Here is a 27,789-nt window from a genome sequence, read left to right as displayed (position 1 = left end):
CACCGCCAGCCGCAGCTCCGCTTCGCGCTCGGGGTAGTTTGGCCCGCCGCGCCCGCCATAGTGGCGCTGCGCGCAGGCGCCGGCAGCCCGGAAGCGGCCGCAGTCGCCATGGCAGCCGCCTGCGGGAGGCTGGTGCCGCGCAGTGCCGCGGCGGGCCTGCCTGCCAGTGAGGACCGCCCGAGCCCCTTGTGTCCCCCCCGCCCGGTGCCCCCCGACCGCCCGAGCCCCTTGTCCCTCCCACCCGGTGCCCCCTCTGGCCCTTGGCCTGCCCCTGCCCCTCAGCGCCCCGCGGCGTGTGTGCCCGGAGAGCGGGGGCGGCAGGCCCGGAGCCTGCTCTGCGGCATCGCGGTCTCGAACGGTGCAGCTTTTGGGGGCGGTTCAGCTTGAAAACAGTTGGGTTTGTTTGGTTTTTTAATATTTAATATTTTTTCTCTTTTTTTACAGGGTGTTTTTCTTTCTCGGGGTATCGAAGTAACAGCGATGGAAAGCCAGCAAAATTTCAGCCGCCTCCAAAGCCCGTCATTATTGACAAGCAGAAGCAGAGAGTGGAGAGGAGGTAGGGTGGGCTGGTGCTTGTTGTGGGTTTGTGCAGGGCTGCCATCATGTGGGTAATTTTTGTGGGCACCTCCTTAACTCTCCAAGGCTTTATTACAGAAAAAGCATTTGCGAAGTTCTAGCAAAGACCATTTATGTTGAAATATGTTTAAAACACCTTAAAATACTGTGTTCTGGAGTTCCTGAAAGTGGTGAAACTTGAGAAAAAATGTATAGCAGCAAACACCCTTGCAAATTTGGGGTTAATGTGTGAGGTTCTCTCTGTTGAAGGTGTACACCTCTTCAGCATGCCACAAGGTGCCTTTGCCTTAGATCTTAAGATCAGCTGTGAGTCTATACACTGCTCCTGTTTGTGAAATGGAGCTAATGTCAGCAGTGATAACCATGAGACATCTCTCATTCAAAGTATTTTGGTTGTCACCTCAACCTGTTTGAGTGGCTCTAAATGATTCAGTGGTTAAAACTGCAGTGCTGTGTTCAGAAGCAGAGTGATAGTACTGTTATTTTTCATGCTCAAACCCCCCAAAAAACCCATAACATGGAGGCAGCCTAGGAATGGGGAAAGTATTAAAAATCAGACTATAAAAATTTCCATTCTGTCTTCAGATCCGTTAATGGAAATATCTTTCAAGATTTGAAGAGTCAGTGTGGCTTTTCTAAGAAATGCAGTGTGATGTGGCAGCTGGGCAGAACAGGGAACTACATTTAAATTACATTTTATTCTCCTGAGATTGTGCAACTTTGAAGATCATGAATAGGCTTGATGTTGTTTATTGTGTACGTGGCTGCCTGTGGGTAGCAGCACCAACCAGAACCTCTGTGCTGCCCTGTGCCCCCCTCACCCACAGCCCCCATAAGGTTTGTAAGGTGCGTTTGCATTTGTCCTTTTCTGCATTGGGCACTTCTCTCCTGGCCAGATCCAGGACTTTTAAGCTACTTCTTCTCTTTAAGAGATTTTTTTAAGATACATCTGTGAATTAAATGCATCCAGCTTCATCCTCAAGCTCTGAGGCCAAGAGATATTACTATCCAACCCAGAGTGACCACATCCAAATGGCCTGTTGGGAACGGTCCTCAGCTCAGACCAGTGCTGCCCCAGGAAGTAAGTGTGCCTTCAACTCAGCAGTCAGATAACTGAGTTCCAGGACATGAGGAAATTTCTTGGCATGGTTTAATTTATTGGAGCAGAAAATAGTTTCAAGAGTCCCTTTAAGCTTTTCTTACACAAAAGAACATTTATCTGGTGTCTCTTGTAGAATCAGTTTGTAAAAACTGATAATAGATTGTGCCATATCTGTTATTATGAAGTCATCAAATAGTAAGTGTTCCATCACATGCATTACAATTAAACCATGAAATAACCTGTTCCTAAGCTGTGACAGCAGTAACTGCACTGTTCTCTTTCAGTCAGCTCCTCTGAGAACATTTGTTACTGTTTTTGCAAAAAAAGAAATTCCAACTGTTTAAAAGAAAAAAAAAAAAAAAGAAAAACAAAAAAAAAAACCCAAACCCATGAACAAAACCCCACAAAAAAACGTCTAGATAAAACAAAAAAAAAACCATTGGTAACCTCATGGACTGCAGTTCATGTCTCTGAAAAGGTAACTGGTATTGGTGGTTGTGGTGGTAATTTTTAGGCCAAATACTTGGACTTCTCTAGTTCTTTTTATGCCAATACTTTTGTTTTATACTTACTAAAGTTTGGATTTTCTTATAGGTTCCTGAGCCCTGAATTTATACCTCCCAGAGGGAGAACGGATCCTCTTAAATACTATATAGAAAGAAAGGATATGATACAGAGAAGAAAAGCCTTCAGCATCCCAGAGTTCTATGTTGGTCAGTAACAGCATTAAAATTTCCATAATTTTGTCACTGTTTTACATTGGGTGGAGTGGTAGAAAGTGTGGTCAGATGTAGAAGAGCATCACAGTGTCAGGTGTGTTAGATCAACTAGTGTGTGTTTCTATACATTCTACCTCATATTTTAATTTCATATTTACATTCATTTTCCATCAAAATTATAATACTAATGTGTTTCTTAAGTTTTTTTCAATCCTGGCGCTTTAGCGTATGGTTCACCAATAAGGCTCAAGAAAGGAAAATATTATTTGTATTCAGTTTGGATAGTGAAGAGTGAAAAATAAAGATGAAGGTCTGAAGGTGAAGAAGCTTTATAGTTAATCTGCAGAATCACTCAAATATATATTAATTCAGGGCATGTTAGAAGTTTATTCTCTTTCTGATGGTTCTCGTGGAAAATTAAATATTTTCAAAATGTACCTAAATGCATGCACTTTGACTCTCCTACCACATTTTGGTACATATTTACTTGAACGGTCTATTTAGTTTAAGGTTTTTTTGGCAGGCAGCATACTTGCTGTTACTACTGCAGATCCATATGCCAGTGGCAAAGTCAACCGGTTTGTGGGCATCTGCATTCAGAGAGGAGGAAAAGGACTTGGCGCTACCTTTGTCCTTCGAAATGTTATAGAAGACCAAGGTGGGTTTTTAACTGTGGTAATTATGAAAAAAAATGTTGAAATTATATGTGAAGGGATATCTGGAGTAGAAATTCAGTCTGTGGAGAGGATGACAATAGACTAAAGTGAAATCGTGAATCTGCCTGCTAGGAAATACTGCAAGTTTAAAACTTTGCGTGGAGGTGCTGATGTGCTATATATTTGAAGGCATGGAACAGCTTAGTATTTCATCTGTATACTCTGTGATTTTTAGATCTGTATTCTGATGAGACCGAATGCCATCCGGTATGGTGCTTATACTGAGCCTGGGCCACTTACTGCTGTGTAAATACTAGCCCAGTTTGAGGGCTGTGTGTTTGCATGAACTGGGGAGAGAGGCATGAACTCTTCAGCTAGCAGCTGATGAGCAGAGTTTTATAGTAGGTTCATATTCTGGTTTATGACAAAATAGGGGGGCGATGCAAGTATGAAAGGGGTGGGTGTTTCTTTATATACGTTACGCATGCAATGAGATAGGTGGTAACAGCCCTTATAATCAAAAGGGAGTGAAGTTTAAAACCCAGGCTTATCTTAAATTCAAGCCATTCAATGTCTCTTAATCCATTCTGTTATCAAAGACTTGACTTACAAAATAAATCTGCATTTGCCTGTGCAGATATAATGCACATGTATGATTGATCGCAGGTGCACACAGCACTGTATATTGTAGTTCTCTTACAAGTAAAAAGCAGTTCTTGAATAATACAGAAATGTATAACACTGAAGAAATACTAATTTGGTGTTAGTATTTCTAATGAATTTGGATCATTAAACCAGACTTTTCTCTCTCTAAGGTGTTGAAATACGTTATGAACTATACAGTCCTCGAATCCAAGCGATCGAGGTTCTCAAGCTGGAAAAGAGACTGGATGACAACCTGCTGTACCTGCGAGATGCCCTCCCTGAATACAGTACTTTCGACATGAATATGAAACCTGTGTCTCATTTAGAGCATGAAGAAATTCCTGTAAACAAGGTAAGAGCTGTATGTTTCAGAAGGAAAGCAGAGTATCACTTAGGTAACTTTCATCTCTGACTTATCCTGGAAGGCTGTTAAACAGCTCTTTGCTACACTAGTTACCAGTGACAAAAGCATACAGAATAAGGCAAGGCTTTAATGCCATCTCTCTAGTGAAAGAATGTTGAGAATGTCAACACCTACCACTGTCAGTAGTTAATTCTGAAGACATGCAAGGAGCAGTGGCCTCCATGTGCCTCTGTATAACCTTGTGCACAGAGGAAAGCTTTTCTCAGAGAGATATTAATGTGGTTACATATTGGGAGTAGTAGGTGTCAGGAAAGAAGGTAAGGTTGGAGGAGTCTGCTAAAATCTGCATCTCCGAGAAGATCCAGAAACCAGCAGATGCTGTCAAAGAGTGTTATCTAGTAACTGAAGTGACTTAGAGCAATCATTCCTCCTCTGGTATGCTACTTTTTCCTTAAAAAGTAACAGTAGAACTACAAAAGATCAGTTAACAACACAAAGTGAAAAGGACAGTATAATAAATGAAGACAGTGTTGCTTAAAAAGTTCTGTGAGATACTACGGCAACAGTGATGTGGACTCAAAAAAATTCTTTTCTCCCAACAGTGTAAAGTGGTAGTTCCTTCAAACGCTGACAGATTGGTCAGTTTTCTGTTACTTCTGTTAGAGCAGCAGTTGTCTCACCTTTTGCTAAACTCACAATCAAAGTTCTGATTTCTTAATACCTTTTAATTTATTTTTTTGAATCTTTCACCCTAGCTGCAGGTACGAATGAAACCTAAACCATGGTCAAAACGGTGGGAAAGACCAAAATACAATGTAAAAGGAATAAAGTTTGAGCTACCTGAAAAAAAAATGCAAGAAGCACAGAAGTGGAGCCAGCCATGGCTAGAGTTTGATATGCTGCGAGAATATGATACTTCAAAAATAGAGGAAAAAATTTGGAGAGAAGTGAGTGAAGAGCTTAAAAAATGATGGGTTTTGTAGTCTAGGAATTACTGAGAAAATTAATTACTTTGAATTTACTGTATAGATTATCAGTTGTCAAGTTTTATAAAATATTACTAGCATATTATAAGCAAAATGAAGTCAACTATTCCATAAAATTTTGAAGTGTACAGACTTTTGTGTTTGAACTACTGATTCCTGAAAACAGCCACTCCTTTTTCTGAGTGTAATGCTATGTTCACCCCTTCTCCAGAAATGAGAAGCCTTTTAATACTGCAATTAAAAAGAGGGGGTTGTATCACCCAGTCAAGTTAGTTGTGTTGTCAAATCATGTGAATGAGTGTAAGGTTCGTGGCAATGTACTCAAAAGTGTCAGAGTAGGATCTCAATACTGGGACAGCTGGTTTCACAACACTTGCTTCTGCTATGGAAATACAGTTTTAACTGCCCTCCTATGCTTACAAGTCATTTCAAGTAATCTTTCTTCCAGAAAGATCTACAGAGCTAAAGTGTGAGACAACATCTGTTACATTTGCATAATGCCATGAGACTGGGTGCTTCAGGGGAGACCTTTAACTGGGATGACACAAAGAACAGGAGAAAAGCACTGAGATCACAAGCTTGGGGTGATTGCTGATCATTTTTGCTGGCATTCTAAGAGGAAAAGCAACAGGAGTTTGCCGTTACTAGAAACATCAACTTATAACTCCTAAAGATAATGAAGACTAATGGTGGCTGAGGTTTTTTGATAGTTCTAACAACATTCTTGTCACATGTTAAAGAATTGAACTGTAGGAGTCATTAACACAGCAAGATATTTTTACTTTATTTCTCAAATAAAACAATTAAAGAGTCATCTTCTGTCTGTAACACTGAGCAAAACTATTTACATTTAAAATATTTTACAAAAATATATTTGTAACTTAAAAATTATAAAAGAAATCAAAGCAATTAAGTCTGCAAGAGTTAAATTCTAGTCCCAGAAGATTTGGGAGAAATACAGTCACAACTAAACATACAGAGTCTGTGATGCACTATAATTTCTACAATAGAGCATCTTTATTCTGTAACAACATTTATTGTAAATATACAAAGTTATAAAACATCAGAAAACTAATAAGGGTATGATGAAGTAAGGTTGACTAGATCTTACTGGGAAACAAAAGGAAGACTGTCTTAAGAGTTTCAGTTACTAGAAAGTAACTGAAGTTGTTCCTGTGCTGCTCATCATCAAGATGTCCGTTCCTAACAGCCTGACAGAGCAGGGCATATGACAGCTGCAGCACTGGGCACACTAGTGCAGCCTGTATCTACAGGCACATGTCAGACACAATCTTCACTATGTATTTGCTCTTCCCCAGACATTTGTCACACAGCTTCGTACCTCACTGAACCCACATTTCCATCAATAAACACTCACCACTCAAACCCCGTATCTGCACACTGACTCCCCTTGATTCTGTACCAGGGTCAAAGCCCCTGCAACGTTACAAATACTTTATCACTAGGGATGGTTTAACAATAACCCTACCAAAAATCACTGTCCACCACAAGTTAGAAGAGTTCAATGACTGCTGGGTCAGAGTGATATTTAGCAATGAATTCCAAAATAGTGTGTCAAGTTGTCTATTGGCTAGCATAATAACCATTACAGGCACTTTGTCCTTCCAGAATTGTTCCAAAGCACTGTCATGTATTTTTAGAATGCCTACACCATCACTTTATTTCGACAACTGTAACTTCTAAAAAGACTCCTTAACCTAGGAGTAGGCAGCAGTAGAAGACATTGGGAAAAAACAGAAGTATTTAACAATAAGACAGTGATTACCACTGCATCTTTGAGTAGGCAGGATCCACTAATTAAATTTCATGTTAGAACTGTTTTAGTGTTAATAGCAGGCTCATTTCAGTAATATAAATTTTGCTTCAAAAATTTCTATTTCCCAGTTATAGGTTTAAGGTGTTCAAGTTTATACTCTTCAATGAAGTCTTCAACAATATGCAGAGCTTTGATTTTCACTAGCAGGAGGAGAGCTTCTTTTGTTTCATCACTGGGGAAAAAAATATTATATAGCAGCACTTTTACGTACCTGACTACTTAAGGTATGTAACACTATGCTGATTAATTGTAAGAAGTCATGTATCTCTTCTTGGCTGCTTGTCATCAGGTGACCTTGGCTACACTGGTCACTAACAATACTCAGCATCCAGCACCTCAGACTATCACATTAAACTACAACTGCAGAAACATCCTTTACATTATGGACTCCATCTTTTGTTCTATGTATATGTGATGACAACATCCTTGAAAGCATTGAATATATGAGACTTCAGGAATTTGAGAAATATTTAATACAAACTATTCAAGGAAGTGCTTGAATCCCAAGGAAAGTCTTACCTGTGGTTATCCTTGTGTAGCGTCTGAGCACATCGCAGCAAGTGCTGGCAGAAGTTCAGTAACTCAGGGAGGGTTGACCCACTTTTAAGATCTTGGAACCATCTTTCTGGGAGGCATGCAACCACCTGTTCACACAGAAAGTTTGGAAAGTTTCAGAAGTCTTTCAATGTAACCAAGTCATAGCAACTTCTCACAGGGACTTTTTGGCAGGTTCAGTCATTATTAGTAGTGTGATTTTTCTCTGAAACAGATTAATTATCCCCACAAGTAATTACTTTTAAGATCTTACGGACCAATATTTGCTTAAAAATGCTTTTATGTACCAAAGTCATAAAATTTAAACAACATTAAATGTTTGGGGTTTAATTTTTTTAAGTATTCTATCTTAAGTTTCAACCCCTTTACATGGGGGTGGGGGGGGTGGGGTGGGAATTTAGCATACACCCTCTTCCAATGTACAATGTCTTTTACCTTCTTACACTTTTCTATATTATCCGGCCCTAGTGGTGTGTTTAAGAGGTTCAGAAGAAGGTAACGGTTCAGCAACTTGCTCAGTCCCAAATCCCGGACCGTATCTTCTTGTACAATCCCATCCCAAAGAAGAACATTGGAGAGGAGCTGCAGTAGTGAAGAAACATAGAATGTATATACCTCGTGGCTGGAAATGTGCTAAAACACAATACTTCAAGTTTTATGTATGATAAAGACAAAAATACTATGTCCATCCAATTAAAGTACTCAAATCCCAGGATTCACACTCTCCAAACTTAACTGTCAGTTAGCCACTAACAAGCTGCATACAGTAAATAACCTTACCTGATAGAAAGCTCAAAAATAACTAGATTAATAGGATATGGAAAACTTGGAATAATTAAAACTCTCATTGTATGTACAAAGAGGATCTTCACAGTATGACTTTGCAAATTGGGCCCGGTCCTGGGGCCCTTTGTACTGGTAAGATGGACCTGGGATGCTCACGTGCTGATAAGAGGACACTGGTACGCGATCTGTCCTGTTTTTTGGTTTCGAAGTAACTTGGAACAACAGCCCCCACGACCACCACCAGGAGACAGTGCACAAGCACAAATGGGAGGAAACTTATGTTAATGACTTCTCGGTAGCCTAATTATCCTAACGCAACCTATTCTCGGGCATCTACTGAATATGTAATGAATGTATACTTTAAATCACGTGCGCACAAAGAAGTCCGGGCAACAGGTGCTTTTGGAATTATCCACCCTGATGCCCGCTGGTAAATTAAACATACCTGCTTTATAACCTATCCTGAGTTATAAAGTTTCATTCTGCATGTCATACCAAGTAGGATAATTTCACATGTGCATATGAACTGCACTCTAATGCATATATGTAAGGTAACTTCCCACGCTGGGAAGAGTATTTTACCCTTTAATAGGTTAACAATTTGCTAATGCCCAAATACAGAAGATGACTGTGCTTTACACAGGAGAGCTAGCAGTCAAAGCTGAAAGCATGAAAAAAGGAAGAGTATTAAAGACACTCCCCCTACAAGAATTAGTAAAATGAAGTGCTATCCAATCCTAAGCAAACAGAATCAGAGACAGAAAGTAAAAAAAAAAAGTTACAAAACAACATCTGCTCAGGGAAAGACTACACACAGTCCCTCAAAACAACATCTGCTCAGGGAAAGACTACACACAGTCCCTCATAACACAATGGGGCAGGCAGCCATGATTCATAGCAACACAAAGATTTTTTTTGTAGTTGATCTCAGTATTATTAGGTACTGAGAAGTTTAATTCTGTTGCCCCATCACTATAAAACCTTACAATTGTTATTCTTGAGTCTGACATAAGAACATGAGTATTTTTTCCCTTAACTTGCAATAGATTAATTTTCAGGGAACTTGTTCAGCCTGCTGTCTTTGCAGTCATCAATCAAAAAGCACTAACAAAGCCCACCACCTTTGCACAGTCTTCTGGAAGTGTCCCATCAAATACTCCATCCAACTGCATGAGCAGCCAAAACATTGATCAAAAAAAGGAGTGCTTCCACTGGCCAGCATTAATCAGGAAAGTACACAGTGTAGTAAACAAGAAGCACATCTTGAGCTACACACTGTATCTAAGCAAGTGAGGCAGTATCAGGGTACAAACACTGAACTTCCATCACCCAGACTTTGCATTAGAAGAGTTCCTGGCTCACTTCTCACCCAAGCCAGTTAGCATTCCTCCACATAATTTCTGGGCATGGTTTAGAGGCTGTTCCCAATAAGCATTGTGAAGATGGCATCCCATATTGAAAGGCTGGGCTTAACAGCATGAACAGGGGGCTGCACAACGGCAGCGGGTCTCAGTGCCAGAGTCCAAGCAGGTCCCAAGAGTCTTGACACCAATGAGCTGCAGTACTATTTACCTTGGAATGACCAAACTCACACCTCCACTCCAGAAAAAAAAATGATGTGACAATTATTCAACAGATATACAGAACAAAACGCTTTGAACTACTCTCCATTATCACCCCTTCAAAGGTGACCGCTATGACAGTGAAGACAAATCAAAAGCTGGAAGGAGAAAACTTCAGTCTACAGAGGAAAGCACCACCCAGGTCTGACTACCAGGAAAACACAAAACACAATCCTAAGAAGGTGGGATCAGAATTCCAAGTCTGCCTCGGCTTTTGCTAGGTGTCCTAACCCCTAACTATTAAGCTCCCTCTTGCTTTCTCTTTGTCTGTCCATGACTGATTCTTGCACAGCAGCTCACCTCAGGAGCAGAGGTGACAAGTCTTGCCAAATAGACCTCAACATATCCAGTTTTCCAGGCTTTTCAACAGAAAGGAAATTCTGCATCATGACAACAGGAAGCCTACGCAGGGCTAGGCATCACAAATAGCAGGCGAACCAGAATATTGTCAGGGATTTTGATGGTTTTCATGCATCTAAGTCTCATCTTTAGTAAGAATCCAAATCCACTCCGAGTGGAAACACATCTTAAGTAGGAACCGAATCACAGGCATTCAGAAATTCCCAACTCAGCACCCCAAAAATAAAATTACAACAATGTGCTGATATGAACACACAGTAATTATATTCTACAATAATAAACTGGCATTAGTTATGCTAACCGTAAAGCAAATACCCATTCACTGTGACCAAACTGCTCAGGTACTCAGGTATTATTCCTGTTTCTCCCCATTATTAGGCCATGAAGGTCCTGTGCACCAAGCAGACAAACCAAACAGATTTCTCTTTCCTTCCCTGTCAGCCTCAAAATTCCTGGGTGCCAGGCTGACTACTCCCCTCCTAAGGAGCCCTGAAGGTGCCAGGCACCCAGCCAAGCTGGTTGTAGCAATGACCCCATCACAGAACAGGGAAGCATAACAGCAGACAGAGCACTGTCTGTAAAATTAAGCAGCTACAAGTCCTATGGGGAACTTGCAACAGAACTGCTGCTGGACAGCAAGAGCCACGAGCCCCACAGAGGCCAGGGACACCTCCGCCATCCTCTGCTTCCTCCAAAGCTTGAGTGACTCCTTTACATGTTTCTAGCCTAGGTTATGACTGTTACATTATTGATACTGCAAGCCAAATATTAAGATCTGACCCAATCTGCAGAGAGTTCAGGTGATGAGGAACCGTAAGCTAACCTCTTCTGTGCTACGCTACTTATAAATTGTGCTACACTGATTCTGATGATAAAAATATTATGCTAGTCTGATCATAAAATTCTGTTAAAAAAAAATAAAGCTTTAATTGTATCTGCAACTTAGTGCCATCATAGTTCTGCCCAGGATCCCCAAAAGAGCCTAGCTATCCCCACAGTGTTGGGTGAAAGGGACTAAGATGGTATAAGGCCAACAGGCCTGGCTGAGACACTCAAAAAAAAAAAAAAAAAAAAAGAACCAGTAGGAACAGATGGTCAGATCAAAGTCTCTTGCAGAAGATGTACCAGCTGGGTAAACAGAAATTGTGTGTTCATTTAGTTCATTCTTAAATCATCACATGCAGGTTGCACAGAGAACACACCCTTCACTGAGAAAAATAGTTATCCGTCCTAATAAAAATGTATTAATCTCCCACAAATTTGGCTTGCCTGAAGATATATTTCCTGAATAACTGCAAAATATTTTTTTACTAAAATGAATGTCAAAGACAGCTGTATTTTCTCTACCTTAACAGCTGACCAAAACCGTCTTTCTTGAAATTTTGAACATAGTGATGACTTGTCTTCCACTGTGCTGGTCATGGAAAGAAGAAAATAAGTTAAATAAGGATTTATTTATTTTTAAAAGATGATAAACAGACAATTGATCTTTAAAATACTTATGAATGTTAATTCTGAAATTCTTTCAGCAGCGACAGCTACAACCAAAAGGAAAGTTTAGGGAAACATCTTTCAATCTGGATCCATTATATTATAATTACTATGAAATAATTTCCAATAAAGTTACCAATTGGGAACACCTGTGTCTACATTTCATGGAATCATAGCAGAACAGCTTTGCTTAGAACCAAATAACCTACACAAACTTGAGCAAAGCTTCTCTCCTAGCTGTATCTTGACCCCGCATCTCCTAGACTCCTACTTATTCCCATCTTTGAAATAAGTGTCCGGCATGAACAATAAAACCCCTGTTTCAGGAATGACAGGAGGAACTGGGGGACACATGCACGTGACACCAGACCACCTAAACTAAGACAGGCCCTCAGATACAAGTAGCTATGCTGAAACCAGGTTATGGACCGCATATATTGGAAAGCTTTTCATGACAAGAGAAAAAAAACCAACACCATTAAATCAGTGGAGTTACCCTCATTAGAGTTTATAAACACACATCATATTTCATAACCTTTCCCATTATAGAACAGTAGAAGGCCTGTTTGTTCCATTAGCTGTTAATGGATGAATACAGTATTTCATCTTCATCTGTGGGGAGAAGGGTAGAAGAACTGGGGAAAAAAAAAAAGTTTGAACGAGTCCCAGAGTCAGCTTACCTTTTAGGATACAGAGGAATAAAGACATCTTCCTCTATAGATTTCTTCATTCTTAGGACAACAGTGTTCTTCAAATCCTATTAAAAAAGGAATTATTAATGTGTCCTCACAAGACAGACAACTTCCTCCATTTGTAACAACTTCAATGGTTATTTTGTTATTTTGTTCATCTAAAAGTGCAATGTGTTAAAGATAAATACAGTTGCTACTTGTCTGTAATACACACCAAGATCATGGCTATATTAAAAACAGTAGACAAATTACAGCTGTAATTATCTACAGGGTTAACCTAGAGGAATTTTTTAAAGATGAAATTATTTCCCTAAGTGAGGCCTTTTTTTGCATGTTAATTTGCAAGGCAACAGGAAAACTGTATAGCTCAAGAACAAAATAAGTAATGCAAATAGGATCTCTCTAAAGCTGTGAAATTCTATGTAAAAAAATACAACCATAGCTAGGATAGTATGTGGTTTTAGGCAACGTGCTTTTAGGTGCCATAGATTGCCACCTACCTTTTTTTTATAGCCTATTTATTTAAAGTTCACATTTATTTTCTGTACAAACTGTATCTTGGCTAAGGTCAATTGTACCACTTCAAGTCATAGTTTCAAATCAGCAGACTTTGGAAGGCTCACAGTTGGAAGGCATAAACATTTCCTTAAAATTTCTTTTCATACTCACAGCCCAAACATCCACCCTGTTTCACCAGTTTTACATCAGAATAAAACTGGAATCATGCTGAAGGAAGACATGCTAGTGTGACTGTGTATAAGAGTATTTAATAAAAGATTGCTAAGATTATGAAGTAGTCTTTACCTAGCCAATTAACCACCCCTTGAGGATTTTCAAATTTTAAATTCTAAGCTTAAGGAGTTGACCACTGGAGCATTATTAGCATTTAAAGCTCAAATTTTGAAAGATTTAAACACAAATCTAAATTCTAACCATTGTAACTGCAGTGAAGCAAGATTAGATCTACACTCGGATACCTGACAGGTACAGGCAAAATTTTTCTAGGAACAGAAGCTAATTTTTGCCTCCAGAATGTCCCATCTCCCACCATCTTCAATAATGAAAGCACCAGAGAGCTGGAAGTTTAACTTAATAGAGTGACAAAGCAAACAAGTAATCAGAACCAAACAAGTTCAGGACAATGTTCTAAGTGCCCATTTAGGGGCCCACACAGAGAGTACACACAGTGGATGAAGGTTTCCCTTCCCCAGTAGCACAGGAGTGTTTACCTCTTTTGCTTGACTGCATTCATTTTTGGAGAGGACTTGTTTTTCAAAGATGCTATTGCAAAGCTGTACAAGGTTCTTTGTCTGTGAAGACGACAAAGGATCCCACACACTCTTTACAAATGCTAGGGGAAAAAAATAATCCCAATTTATTTTTAATTCACAATATGCATGTAGTTATCCACTCTAGTTTCAAGGCATTACAAGATAACAGAAGTAAACATATAAAAAGCTAAGCCTCTCACAATAATCTTAACAAGCAGCTACCTTAACCTCACTCTGTGGTACTATGTAATCAGTACATCTTGAAGTACCATTATATAACTAACATTATTTGATAGCTATCACTTTTATTTAACATTTGATTGCCTAGCTGCAGTGAACATTTTCAAGATATTCTTACTCTACCTGTAATTTTTGGAAGGATAGTTTTTTCAATCACTCTAGGCAAAACTTCTTGATCAGGATCATCATCCCTTTTTGATTCAGATTCATGTTTGGCATCACTGAATTCTTCTATAGCTCTGAACCAGGGCATCTCTTCCAACTCTCTAAAATTCTGCTGAAAGATCATTCTTGTTAGTTGTTCAGCTGGTCAGGATTAAAAGAAAAGCTCCATCCAATGATACCACAGATTCCCACTTAATTTCAGATCCACCCTTATCACTAAATGGGCCAGAGCAGCAGATAAAAAAAAAAAAAAGATTTCCAAGATAGAATTTAAAGGGTGGGATTGTCAAAGTGTTGTCAGAGAACTCAGGAGAAGTATTCTTTTTACAGGGGGTGTTGCAAAAGAGCCTGAAGGTAAGGGGAAAGGAGAAAGTTAAGATGACTCCAACCACATGTTTCAGTTTCTGAGCCCAACGTAGCATCTTTCTATTCATACATAATGTACTGTACTATGTATAGGAAAAAAATAATCTCATTTTTCGTACTAACACGTAATGCAAACGCACATACAATTTTTGAGGAACACAAAGTCAGCTGATGCACCTACCTCAAGAGGATTCCAATTTATTAACTGAACTCTGATCAAAGGATTTAATAGTTTAGGCAGGCAGAAACTGATATAAGCATCGCAGTAAGTGTCAGGAAACTTCTCTTTCCATTCCTGGAATTTCAACAGGATTTTTCTGATGTCACAAAAATCTGCATGTACATCTTCAAAGACTTTCCTACTATCCTCTAAAACGTTATCTATGAATAATATTCATTGGGAATAAAAAGAAACAATCACAGAACTTATTGAGGCATAAGCTGAAGTTTATACATCTACAGGACAAAGAAACATCTGTATAATTGCATTTGTCACTTATCGGACACACCTGACACTGAAACAAGTTTTAAAACCAGTTCCCTGAAAAACTCAGTTTCAGAAAAAAAAGTCTAACCAAAAAAGGCAAGCTTCATCACCTATTCTGCAGATTTATACAACAACTATGTACCACAGTGATAAGTTTCAGACATGAAAACCCTTCTGCTGTTATCCGGAGAACGGGTATCATGCCTTTCCCTACTCCTCTTCATTTATTCATTCAAGACAGTTAAAACACCAACCTTTAAATCAGTCTTGTCTTCTTTGATTACACAAAACATGTTGTAGCATTGCACTGAGTACTCAGATCAGCTATGGCATAATCTAGAAGAGCTTACTTCTAGTTGAAACAGTCATGTGCGATGCCACTACCACGTAAATCATACCAAAAGAAATCTACTACTATACGCCTATTCTTCCCACATCATTGGTCAGACCTGTCTGAATGCATTTCTTTTCTGCAGCGTGTAACTAACAATGCGTAACTGAAATGATGCATTTCTTCACCTTCCCCACCCATAAAAAAATATTTTAAAAATATGAGAGAGATATTTTGTTCTATGACATCACATTAAGACTGTCACTAACCTTTGCTCTTCTGGAACTCTTTCACCTCTGTTGGAGTCAGCTCATCATCACTTGACATGCCTTCATGGTGATCAGTTTCTCCCGAACACTCTCTCACTTGCCGTCTACAAGTCCTGTATTTTGTAACAAACCCAGATGAGTTACTCTATCCCATGTATGCAGAAGGAAGCTTAATGAAAAATAATCCAACTTCAAAAAAGTACTTAAAGCAAGTTTCAAAAGCAACAGCATAAGGAAACACAATGAGGGAGCAACAGTAATTATGTAACCATATGGACACATAAACCCTGGAAGGAGAGGATTTGGGAACTGATGTAAAAGAGGTTACAGCAACATCCCTGATCTCCCCTTATGAAACATGTAGTAACCTTCACTTGACCTCATTTCCACTGAGGCTAAATGACTCATCCTATCTGGAACACTGAACATCAAGCATGGTACTGGACACTGTTTCTGACCGTTATAGTGTAAACTACTGAGCTCTCAGTCTTTGCCATCTCAGTTCTGGATCACTCATGCAACAACCCACATAAAAACTGTGATAGCACCCAAGTACAGATTAGGCTCAAAAAACTATTGCCATCACCAAGAATCGTAACAGGCTGCAAAATCAATAGTTCGCATCTCTGCCTCAGGAAAGTAATATGTGATGCTATGATATGAAAGTGGTATTGCATAAATACTTTTATACAGTTATTTACATCAACCAGCATTAAAGGTTATCTGCTTCAAGTGGGAGTTCTTATTATACTATTTTTCATCCATTAAAATCCAAGGTTCTTGTCTCAAAGTATAGTTATCAGTTGAGGCACCAATGCAACCATAAAACTTCCAAAACTCCCAATAACTTAAAAAAATTGGTACCAATCTCTGAACACCGTAATTTCCAAAACATACTACCAGTCTGACCTACAATGATAGCAGAGTAGGGGCTAGATGTTGCTTTGTTCCACTCACCACCACCACCTCAGCAGTAACAATACCACCTAATTTTGGTATCTATACAATACTACAATATATTTCTGTGTAAGATCATAATTATTACATATTACAGCAGGAATGAAAAAGTTCCCGTCATAGCTTTGCCACATTTAAGACTTGTTAATTTAAAATAAAAAGATCTATTGGCATTCAGATTTAAATCAACATGAAAACAACAGATTCACAATTATATGGTTTCAAAGTACTTCAAGCTTTGGAAAGCAAATATGTATTTTTTTGTGTAATCTCATTTAGTCATCCTACAGGTTTACATTCATCGCCACATAAATGACAGGAAGTCAGTACACAGCGCACCTATATGTAACACCTACCTTCGATGCTCACACATTTCCAGAAGCTGTACCTTCTCATCACCTTCCAATCCACCATTAGTTGGTTTGTCACTCCCACCTATCAGAAGACAGAAACAGCCAAAAGTAAAATTGTATGATTTTAAAGTTCCTATTTTTTCAAACAGGAAACACAGATACTTCTAGTATTGTACTTCATATGGAAAAAGCCAAAGAAAAATCAACCCTCCTAACCAAAACCCTAACAGTCTCCAGAGCAAAGCACAGTAAATATTACTTGCCAGCTGTATAGAGTCAGATGTGGTTGTTCGCTTACAGCAGCTGATGAAAAGGTGAGTTTGATGACATTCCAGTCAATGCTCACTGCTTCCTAATCCTGGAAGAGGGACTTAGCGCCTTCCACAATAGGTTCTTAGCAGTGTGAAAGGCAAGTACAGGAACCTGCCTTTGTCCTCTATGTCAAAAGCGAAACCACGTAATAACTTTTGAGGTTAGGTTCCAACATTGCAATGGAAGTCAAATCCCCAATTTACACTATTCAAAATCACTGCATTTAGATTTCAAGACTAGTCAGCTCCCCACTGCTTCCTGTTACCCGAGTGGTCACTGACTGTGTAATTCCAATTACCTATCCCTACTCTGATCCTCTAGTCCAACACAGAAGTAGAAACTAGAAGCATTTGCTAGTTGGGCCATTCATTTCTAGCACTATCAGCTGGCTGATAGGCGCACAACATGCCAAAAAAAGCATACTACTGCTGAAGTATTATCATATCAAAAAAACCCAGCCTTTCCACTATATTAAATAGAACTAAGATGATAAAAAAACTATTAAAAGTGCTCTTAAACATGCAAGTACAGTCTCATTTGCAATGTGCTGGAAGTAAAATCATTTTAATGGCAACTATTATTATGGTAACTACCTTTTTCTTCTTAATACCCGCTGTCAGTTTGCTACACCGTTTTACAAAACCATACAGGCCGCTAGCTTTCCCTAATCAGCAGTTGATCCTGTGTAGCAAGAAGACTGAACCCATATGACCAGCAGTTACCAGAAACTGGTCCACCTGGCCTCCATCTTTTCCCAAGAGCTCCAAGCATATTGTTCTTAGCTTTGCCCAAACAGTTGTAAGGGGTTTGGAGGTCTGTTTTTTTTAAATAGCAACAGCTAAAGATTTACATGGCATTCAAACAATGGTGTGCAAAGAAAATACAAGATGAGAAAATAGTAGTAACTTTTCCTACAGTGACTGAAAAACACCATTTTGCTAGACAGAACCCTTACAACAAAGTGGCTTCTTTTTTCATGTCCTTCCGTCACATCGTGTGACCTCCTAGTTTGAGACCTTCATTCTGAGCACACACAGTCTTAGAAGACACTCATGTAAAAGTGATGTTGCCAACTAAACACGTTGCTTTCTCATATATTCACAGAATAGCATAACAAGCAAGCTTTCTCCAAATTAAGACCTACTGGAAAACAGACTCATTTTTAATTCTTAAATATTGACATAAAATTGCTGAGTTTAATAACCAGAATTTGATCAAGTACTTGGTCACGTTATGTTCACTATTAAACCAGAGGAAAAATAGTATCATGAGTGTTACTGAGGTACGGATTTCAATTGAGGTATAGCAGAACACATCTACTGATGGAGGGAGTGGGGTAGGGTGTGTGAAAGGAGATCAAAGAAAAATGAAAAACTTCATCCAAATGGTAATTGTACATTTCTGCTCAGAGTGAATGTTTCAATAAGAAGGTAACTTCTAACTTCATACTAACTTGTCAGATGCTGAATATAAGCAGATTCATTTTTCAGCTCATCTTGCCTTCGTTTCAATACTCTCGTTGCTTGTTGCTCAAACAGTACATGTACAGCCAGTTCTAGCTCATTAATGTATTTCAGCTGAAATACAGTAAACAGTAATCAGGTTTGCAATTAATTAAAATCCCCAAAAAACAAACAAATAACAGTTTCTATGGGTTTGCAGTATAGCTGTGAAATTAGAACCAAAGCATCATACATTGAAAAGTAATATCCCGGTCATTGGAGTTTTTCAATCTTTTTTTGTAAGGCTGAAAAACAAACTAAATACCAGTCACTCCTCAAAGGATACCCAAGACTTCATACAAAAGCGTTCAACAGGATACTACTGGTATAATTCATTTGCTCTGTTTGCTTTTGAGCCACTGGGTGTTAAAATTTATTCATTAATTAGTATTTTTTCCTCTTCAAAATTATGTAAAATTCACAACTGCAATGCAATTAAGTGACATATGTTAGATTTGATAGCACTATCTGTAGAGGATAACAGCAGTTTACTTTCAGTGAGGCCAAACTTTAGGTGGCTCCTCCCCTTCTCCCAACATCTTTTTAAATACACAAAGTTTGCAGTTCAGGAAAACAGATGCAGCCAATAATGTAAACAAATTCTCACACAGCTCTGCTAACTCAATTCCAACAGGAACCTAACACAAGATCCTTACTACATCTGTTATGTAACCCTAAGTAAAGGCATTTTGAGATTCCAAAAGTGAATTTATGCACCACCTCTCATTCAACTGCAGTGCGCTCTGATTACTAGACCTGCAAAAAACTCCCTCCAACAACACTTTGTTTTCATGCAACAGAAACTAGGTGAGACCACAGCTCAGTTCAGTATACCTATACCAGCTCGATCATCACTTCAGGTGAGGGTTGATTTGTTTTCCCTATATTTTGTTTCTTGTTACATTAAAATTTTGGATAGGACTGATTATTAACTGGATGGTGCCCCTCACCATTTCTAAACAAAAACCTCTTATCTTTCATTAACAGAATGCACTTTTATCGGGGAGGGGGGGGGGGGGGGGGGGGAGGGGAGGGAAGAAAATACACACACTTTTTCATTCAAACAGTTTATCAAGTTTTCTACATATGTTTTCATGGCCCTGTAGAATTTGTAATTCAGAGCTGCATCTGAAGACTTCTCTAACTCCTGGACAGTGATCTTTGAATTCTTGATGTCCTCCATATATTTTTCATACTCCCGCTGGTGGGCACGGTGCACATCCAATAATGATGCTATCCTACAAAAGAGAAACCCAAACAACTAAAATTATCGCCAAGTTAACAGCTGACATTCCAAAATACTTTTCTCATTATAATCACATACAAAATCTTTGCCTGTGCTAATAATAGTACTTGTATTTGACCGAAGCAGTGCTGATTTACTCATGCCAATATTTGCAGAAGCATGAGGTGTGCACAAGCGTCATGCTTTGGAGACTCAAACATCACTTGCGTGGTGCTAGTCTTGAAAGCACCACTGACATTTTACCTGGATGCCTCAATAACCACGCTTCCCAAAAACATAAAAAGCCACATTTTGTGGTCTCACATTAAATGGATTCTACCCAATGTAACCTGGGAAAAAATACAGCTCACGTCAGCATGTCCATACTAGTTTAATATAAGTTGCACGGATAGCAGTAACTATAAGCAATCACCACATGCTCACTACTAAATACAAACCAACTGAGGACTCTTGCTGCTAGTAGTTGATCAAACCCAGGAACATATGTCTACAGCTGTCACTAAATATTTAATAGCTAGTAGAGGAACATTATAACAACTCTGCTTCCTTCCCCCTCCCCCTTCCCTTCTTACATATCTCAAGTGTTTGCTCAGCTTAAGCAAGCCTGTAACAGAACCAAGAAATGGACCCCAACTTCTTTCACTTCCCTGAAGCAGGGAACACTTTTCAATGACAATAACCTAACCAAGCTATTGCTTTCTATCATGCTACAAGTTAAAAAAAAAAAAATAAATTAGTATTTATCATGTTAAACACTATAATCTATAAAGTTTACATCAAACAGGTTCCCCATCCCCTTATTGCTATTTTCCAGATGGGTTTCCCACTCTTGACAGCCTTACTCCAACTTTTCTTATTTGATTCTGTACCTAAATTCCTACTTCGTTTAACTGAATTCCTTTCAGTTGATTATGGCAAAGCATACAATTCCACAAAAAGATTTAAACCAATTTAGTTGCAATGCTTTTAGCAAGCAGGTCAGTGATAGTCTATACAAAGCAAAGCGCATTCAGAGAGAGCTCAATACAAGTTCATAGCACACATTTATGTCTCAGCTGTATAATATTACTTGTCTAAACTTATCTGAACAGCTGCTTCCCAGTGCTCTGAGAGATGACAGGGGTGGCTTACCTTAGGATGCCTGACCCCAGCTGTCCTTTTCACACTCCCTCTTGGAGGTTCCCACCTCCATCCCAGGACATTTCAGGTGCCCATACAGTAACTAAACTGTTAAAGAGAAGTCATGGCCTGGCATACAACTGAAGAAAAAAATCAAAGCAGGTTCTACGTTGCCTAAACAGGCTGTAGAGAACTTACTGCTGCTTTAGAAAATACTGAGCTATTTTTGCAGCTGAAAGAACCACCGTAAGAGAGTTAGGATTGCCAGCGCCATCTGCCCCAGCTGAAGTTTTGCTTGCTGGGCAAACATAACATTGAACCAATGCTCCTATCAAAAACTACTAGCAAGCATGAAAAGCTGCTGTCATTTCAATGAACTTACTCTCTAAAGTTCACTTGATAAAACACTCTTGAAAAGTTGCAAGGTAAAGTTAAAAATTTGTAGTACCCTACTAGACATAAGACGCATACTAGACATGAAATAACCACCAAAAAATCCTCCAGTACATGAACTTAACTTTTGAGTTATCCAAAAGCAGGATTTACCTTTCAGTCAGTCGCTTCTTCACAATTTCCAAGTTCACAGATGGTAGAGAAACAGAGGGATCAAACTTTGGTTTAGCTGGTTGAGGTTTATGCAGGAAAGCCTCATCATAAGTTTCCTACAAGAATTTTAAGTGTTAATTTTTAATACACCATTTACACAAGTTTTCCATCTACAGCTCTATAGATCACAAGGCTTATTATTTGAGAATACAAGCCATATGACATAAAAATACATTTCAATCATCAAATGAAGTACAGAAAAGTACAACACACAAGCAAGGAAAACAAAGTATAAAAACTGCATATGTATGTTGTATAAAAACATACAGTGCATACACATATAAATAGCTCAAAGTAATCCCTAATTTAGGGTACACTTAAGTTGCTGTCTTGGTCTGAAAAAATAGCTTTCAATAATGCATAACGCTTCTGTACTAACAGCTGAGACTTTACTAGTATCATGATTCCAAATATAACATGTAGAAATATAAACTATAGCCAAGCAGTGATGATATCTAATTTCACTCATATCTTGCTTTTTTAAAACTATTTGAATACATTTATGATAAATTATTTGCCACCTATGAGTCCCTTAACTTTCTGTTTCCTTAGAGTAAACTTTCTGACACCCTCAATAAATACGTATGTATCTTCTGACAAAGCTAGTGGCCAAAAGACAGATTTGTCACTGACAAGTCATCTTAAATGCAATTGTAACTAAAGTTCCACTGAATTTTAGCTTATAAATTAAGACACTTTGCATTCTAAACCAGTAGAAGTTTGTATATTAAAATGTAGCCAAAACACAAACAGTTGAAGCAATTAAGTCCGTGACTAACAAGGTCTGCTACTAAAAATTGTTTATTGAACATCAGAAAATAAGTTTTCCAGAAACAAAGTAGGCTAGGAGGACCTAAGATCACCAGTCATATACTGGCTTTGAAATTCAGCAGCAGAAAAATGCAACTTTCTCCTAGTCCTCTAACTACGCCCTTTTAACAGGCAAAAATGTCTACAATGGTCTATTCTGACATAAATAACTGGTTATTCAGATTTTTCTAGCTGATCCAGAGTAGGTGATTCAAGCCAGAAACAAAAACTTCGAGCTCATCAGAAGATACAGTTTATTTTTACAATTATTTAACAGAAAGAAACCATAATTCTACTGAACTGTTAAGAGAGCTCTCAGATTGCCACCAAACAAATCTAGCGTAATAAAAGAATAATTTTTGCTTTGCGACTTTTTAACATCTGTGTTATTTGAATACTCTTGCTTTTAAGATCCCTTGCACAGCAGCAAATAAGTCAGGCTTCAGAATTTTATTCTCTGCTTTTCAGTCTTCCATCACATACGGGTACCTGCCTTTGAGGCAGACAATACCATGCTTCTGAACAGCTAGACAGAAATCACAGATATTCATTATCATCTTCCCGTATTTCTCATCATCTTTTCCCTGAAGAATCAGGGTATAACTTCTTAAAATCTCCTCTAATGAGAGGGCAGGAAAGAGATACAACAGTACTACAGAGAAGCTCTCTTGCCTACAAGCAAAAGCAACTTCTAGTGATTAGGAAAGCATGTGTCACCTGAGAGAGTTTAATGGCTTTCTTTATTTGTTGTTCTTCCCACTTCATTTGTGCTTCTTCTTCACTTGATTCATCACCCACAGACACTGGAAGTTAAACCAATCATTATTAGATGTAATTACATTCTTTATTTCTCTCCCCTCTAAAGCAACAAGGCCTCTCCCAGCCATTACTGAGAAGTGATAGACACAAAACCCAGCACAATTAAAACGTGCAGATGGAGGACTTCCTAACTGAAAGGCAAGGAAGGCTTGGAAATGGCTAGTGGGATTTGTAGAATTGACACCAGTATTAATTTCCCTAACACAGTTTCTCAGGCAACTACTACTGCATTACAAGGAGCACAAACATCTGTTTCACATCTCCAAGCAAAGCTGTGTATAATACATGTAAATAAAAGTACAGAGTATAACAGCAAGTGACATGATACATAGCAAATCCTTGAGTGTTCCAGAACATACACTCTACTACAGGAACAAAAATCTCATTAGCATTAATTAGAATTGCAGAATCAGCTTGTAGTTATGCATTCCTTATACCCTTATTCAAATAACAAAGTAAGCCAGCGGTTCAAAAACAAAACTAAGCAGCTATAAAAGGATAAAGCAATGGAAAAGCTAGATATGCTTTGCAGGCACCAGGCTTGACTACTTGTCAAGGGCTGGGTTGCTAGGACATGGGTTTTTTTCCAAAACCAGTCACAATGTCAATGCAGGGAGAGCACTCAGAAGACTGGACCAGAAGCAAGAGACAGGATCTACAGCAGCTTCATTTACATTACATGCTGTGCTGCCTACAGGGCAATTTTTTTGAAGTCAACAAGGCCAAAATTTTTTCCAATGTTTCTCAAAGCATCCTGCACCACCCCATTAGTGAGACCTAAACCAGGCTAGTATTCCATATAAACCTCAAGTAACAATCGTACAGCCTTTTGCCAAGACCCTGAGGAGCAAAGCCCTGAGCTGCACTCACTCCTTACCGTACAAGTCCTGCTTCCAGACACCAGTAAAACAAAGCCACAACCACTGGGAGAAATGGCACACACTCACCCATGTGTTCAGTCATCCTCTGCCTAAGAGTTCTCATTTTAGGAACAAAACTGAGACTCTTCATATCAGACTTGTCTTCACTCTCTAAATCACTGCTTCCTCTCCTTCGAGAGACCCGCTGACTGTTTGAAACATCCAGTGGAAGATAATCAGCCTGTGTCCTGGCTAAATGACGTTTCCTCTGAGCAGCCTCGATACACGCTGCACTGGGGATATTACCTGCATTGAACAGAAAGAAAAATCTCAGCAAAAGACTAAAAGCAACACTCTGTATCACTCCTAACATCAATAATCACCACTGTTCAGGATCACTGTAAAATTCTGAACATAAGACAAAAAATGTTGTACTGTGCTTACCATGTTGAATATAAGGAGACGGAAAAGCATCCTTAAAAAGTGTCTCTCAGTCTAAAAACAAAGCTTACGCTTTTTTTCTCTTAAGTAAGTCGCTGTTTGCCTGTCCTTCTCCTTTCCATCTCCCCAAAAGATCAGGGTTACTAAACTTAGCAAGTTTACAAAGGAGTTGAAAGTTTATAAACCAGCACAAGTGAGGTTATATCTTAATCTCATTAAGGGAATTTTGCATTGTTAAACAGGAATGCTTTGCTGCCTTTCTTCTGAAACCAATGGTCATAATTTCACATCCATTTCCAAAAATAAAACAGAAATACAACAAACATCTGCAACCAAAAATACTGGGGAACCATCACTATTCTTTCAGGAGAAGGGTAGCCCTGATTCAGCACAAACAAGATGCCTACACCTTATGTGATTTAAGCTGAGTGGGATTCACCTCACCTATTTTGTCATGTACTTCAAACAAAGAATGTTGTAAAATAACTTCCTTGAAAAAAATATCCAGGTGATAACTAACCTGGTGATAAATCCTTCCTCCTCCATGGAAAGCTGGATTCATTTTCAGAGTCCAAGCTGTTGTAGTCCTCACTTAGTGAGGAATAACTTTCATCGTCCTTCTCTTCTTCTTCATGAGTGCCAGTGGTGTTGCCAGTTCTAGGCTCCAACGGACAGATTTCTGTATTAGGGGGAAAAAAGTAAGATACATAATTTCAGTTTCAGCTGCTGGAATCTGATGTGTCATAACTAGTTACCAGTAACTATTTACACCTTGCTGCAGCAAAGAGTGGTTGCTTAGCTATCTCCACTTGTGCTCATCAAAACACAAATTTTCTGACATTACGAGACAGTTATTTACAAGCCAGTTCTTGTCTTGAATCAAAGCATATGCGATAGTCCTAAACTAATATGTCCTTCTGAGACACAGAGCACATTTGCATGCACAAAAGCAGTATCAGCTCCCAGATGACAATTAATTAATATGCTGATAGCTCGCAGCACATTTGCATTCATCTCCCTTGACTTTTAAATCATATTTAGAAAGTGGGGGTTTTTTTAAGCATTAACAGAGGGAGTCCTCGTTTAAACTATAAAGGTTTATGTATGTCTATCTTGTCTCCAATTACCCCCGAATTCTTTCCAAGCATTGATTTCATCTGCCACTACATCTTCAGTAAATCAGACTACTGAACAAGGGAATATGCCACCTGTTATGACTAAGAGGTAATTTCTTAAAAGAAATTACTAAGAAAATTTACCATCTCATCTGAATCACAATCGCAAAGGGAATTATTTCTCAATCTCATTTATTTTTATCTAACAGTAGCAATTAGGTGTGTATATCTGTTTCACAGAGATCTCAAAAGGGGAGCAGAGGGGAAGAGAACTTTTAGACACATCTGTAAAACACACACTCTCTGTAGTTCAATGAGACTAGGAACAGCACTAGAGCAATCAAGGCTACTGACTGTATTCAATATAAAACATTGTATGCTGTTAACAGCATACAGTTTAATAACACAAAGTTTAAAGTTTACATTAAGTTTTATCAAACAAAATTCTACTAAGCTCACACTTTCTCTCAATGCAAAGACTCAGATTAAACTGTAATTTGACAGCAATAAGCAGTGGATAGTTGCCCCACAGTTTGAAAGATACAATGCTGAGGCACAGATTTGTCAGAAGTTTAACAACTCTGATGTACTACAGGTGTTTTGCATAACCAGGTCTTCTCAAGAACAGCCTCCAAGTTCTGATATTTTTACCAAGGCCATACGGAAAATAATCTCAGCACAAATAGATCAAAATTTTAAACCTGTAAAGTAACATTAAGTATAATCCTGGGTTCTGTTAACAAGTGGGGAAAAAAAAAACCCCATCAACAGTATTTGTACATCACTTTACTTACTGATGTTGCAATATATTTTCATGTAAATATTCCATAAAATATTTAACTGGAAAAAGTACTTACTTTTGCTTTCTTCAGTTTCCGACTGTGCAGGCAGCAGTCTTTCCTTCTTTTGAATTCTAAAGGTTACTTCATTGAAGGAAGGCTTTTTAATTTTAAAAAATTCTTCACCTACCCAGATAAAACAAAGTGATTCTGAGTAACATTAACAAAGCAGTACATGTGCTCTCTTACATGTATTACATACACAGCTCTATGTGTGCACAGCATAGTTTTTGAAACTCGTGCTGCATTAAGTATAACTAATTCTGTGGCTTTATTACTCACAATCCACCACCTCTTAATTTAAAGCTGTGCAGCCCACCGTCCTCAATACTGGCCTGCTGAAACGTAGGGTTGTTTGCAGTTTGTGTCCAAAGCGACACCTCTACGCAGCCCCGACCTGTCTAGTGACATCATGCACAAAAGCAACAGCCCAAAAGAGCCAATTCAACATTTAAATTTCAATTATTTAAGCTTGGTCATCATTAACTAGCCCAGTCTGGGAACCACATACTACTGCTTCCCTACGGTTTCCTCCAGGTCTAAGCAGCTTTCAAGTGCTTCCCGGCCAGAAGCACACAGACATACAGCACCTTCGAAGTAATTTCATATGTGTTTCTCTCACAAATGCTCACAGCAGCCCTAACCATGCCACAGCACTGCCGGTTGCGCAGGGTGCCGCGGCACCGCCTCAGCAGCCCGGGCTGTGGGAGGCAGGCGCCCAGGGCGGGCCGCGGGCCCGCTCGCCCCAGCGCCCGGCCTGGCAGCTGCAGGCCGCCGGGCTGTGAGGGGCGGCTGCCGCCCCGCAGCGGGGCAGACTCCGCCGGCCCCCCGGAGCGGGCACGCCGCCCAGCCCTTACCTTCCCGCTCCTCCTCGCTACCGAAGCTCAGCAGCTCCTTTCCCCGCCGCGCCGGCCCGGCCCCGGCTCCGGCCGGACGCGGCCCTCCGCCCGCAGCCGCTCTTCCGCTCTCCTGCCGGCCCCCGGGGCTGCCCGCCCACTCCTCCGAGGGCGGCGGCCCCGCCGCTGCGGGCGCCCGAGCCCCCTCAGGGGACGCGGCGGCCCGGCCGGGGTCCCCCTCGCCCTCGTCAGGCTCCGGTTCCCGCTCGGAGCGGGAGCTGGCGACGGAGGCTGGCGATGGAGCGGCCACGGGCTCGGGCTCCGGCTCCTCCTCACTGCTGCTGCTGCTGCCGCCGCTGGAGGCCGCGCGCCGCCGGCCGCAGAAGTTGCGCGGGGGGCGCCGAAACATGCCGGCTCGCGAACGCGGGGCCGCGCCGCGCCACCTCTCGGTGCG

At 39.7% G+C, this 27,789-nt stretch overlaps 2 protein-coding genes across 5 annotated transcripts; one reads left to right on the top strand and one right to left on the bottom strand.

The window, feature by feature from the left end:
* The first annotated feature begins 50 nt into the window (after positions 1-50).
* MRPL19 (mitochondrial ribosomal protein L19) lies at positions 51-7,258 on the top strand. 3 transcript variants are annotated; one of them, XM_055810377.1, is made up of 7 exons: positions 51-166; positions 445-556; positions 2,273-2,391; positions 2,921-3,055; positions 3,869-4,050; positions 4,818-5,009; positions 6,954-7,258. In XM_055810377.1, the coding sequence occupies exons 1-7, from the start codon at positions 109-111 to the stop codon at positions 6,957-6,959; spliced, it is 804 nt and encodes a 267-aa protein (XP_055666352.1). In that variant the 5' UTR covers positions 51-108; the 3' UTR covers positions 6,960-7,258. The 3 variants fall into 3 exon arrangements, with proteins under 3 accessions (XP_055666352.1, XP_055666351.1, XP_055666350.1); XM_055810376.1 differs by lacking the exon at positions 6,954-7,258 and adding an exon at positions 5,497-5,909; XM_055810375.1 differs by lacking the exon at positions 6,954-7,258 and having other exon boundaries at positions 4,818-5,316.
* Positions 5,812-27,789, bottom strand: GCFC2 (GC-rich sequence DNA-binding factor 2). 2 transcript variants are annotated; one of them, XM_055810373.1, is made up of 18 exons: positions 27,357-27,789; positions 26,518-26,625; positions 25,066-25,224; positions 24,192-24,410; positions 23,143-23,228; positions 21,556-21,671; positions 19,696-19,882; positions 18,596-18,719; positions 16,834-16,912; positions 15,521-15,633; positions 14,615-14,814; positions 14,026-14,179; positions 13,621-13,742; positions 12,380-12,456; positions 11,556-11,622; positions 7,876-8,022; positions 7,405-7,529; positions 5,812-7,057 (listed from the first exon to the last, which is right to left on the bottom strand). In XM_055810373.1, exons 1-18 carry the CDS (start codon positions 27,742-27,744, stop codon positions 6,943-6,945), a joined length of 2,586 nt encoding a protein of 861 aa, XP_055666348.1. In that variant the 5' UTR covers positions 27,745-27,789; the 3' UTR covers positions 5,812-6,942. The 2 variants fall into 2 exon arrangements, with proteins under 2 accessions (XP_055666348.1, XP_055666349.1); XM_055810374.1 differs by having other exon boundaries at positions 14,026-14,176.

The sequence above is a fragment of the Falco peregrinus genome, chromosome 7 (genome assembly GCF_023634155.1).
Source record: "Falco peregrinus isolate bFalPer1 chromosome 7, bFalPer1.pri, whole genome shotgun sequence".
NCBI classification, from domain to species: Eukaryota; Metazoa; Chordata; class Aves; order Falconiformes; family Falconidae; genus Falco; species Falco peregrinus.
Note: the sequence above shows the minus strand (reverse complement) of the source record. Positions and strands in the feature narration are given on the sequence as shown.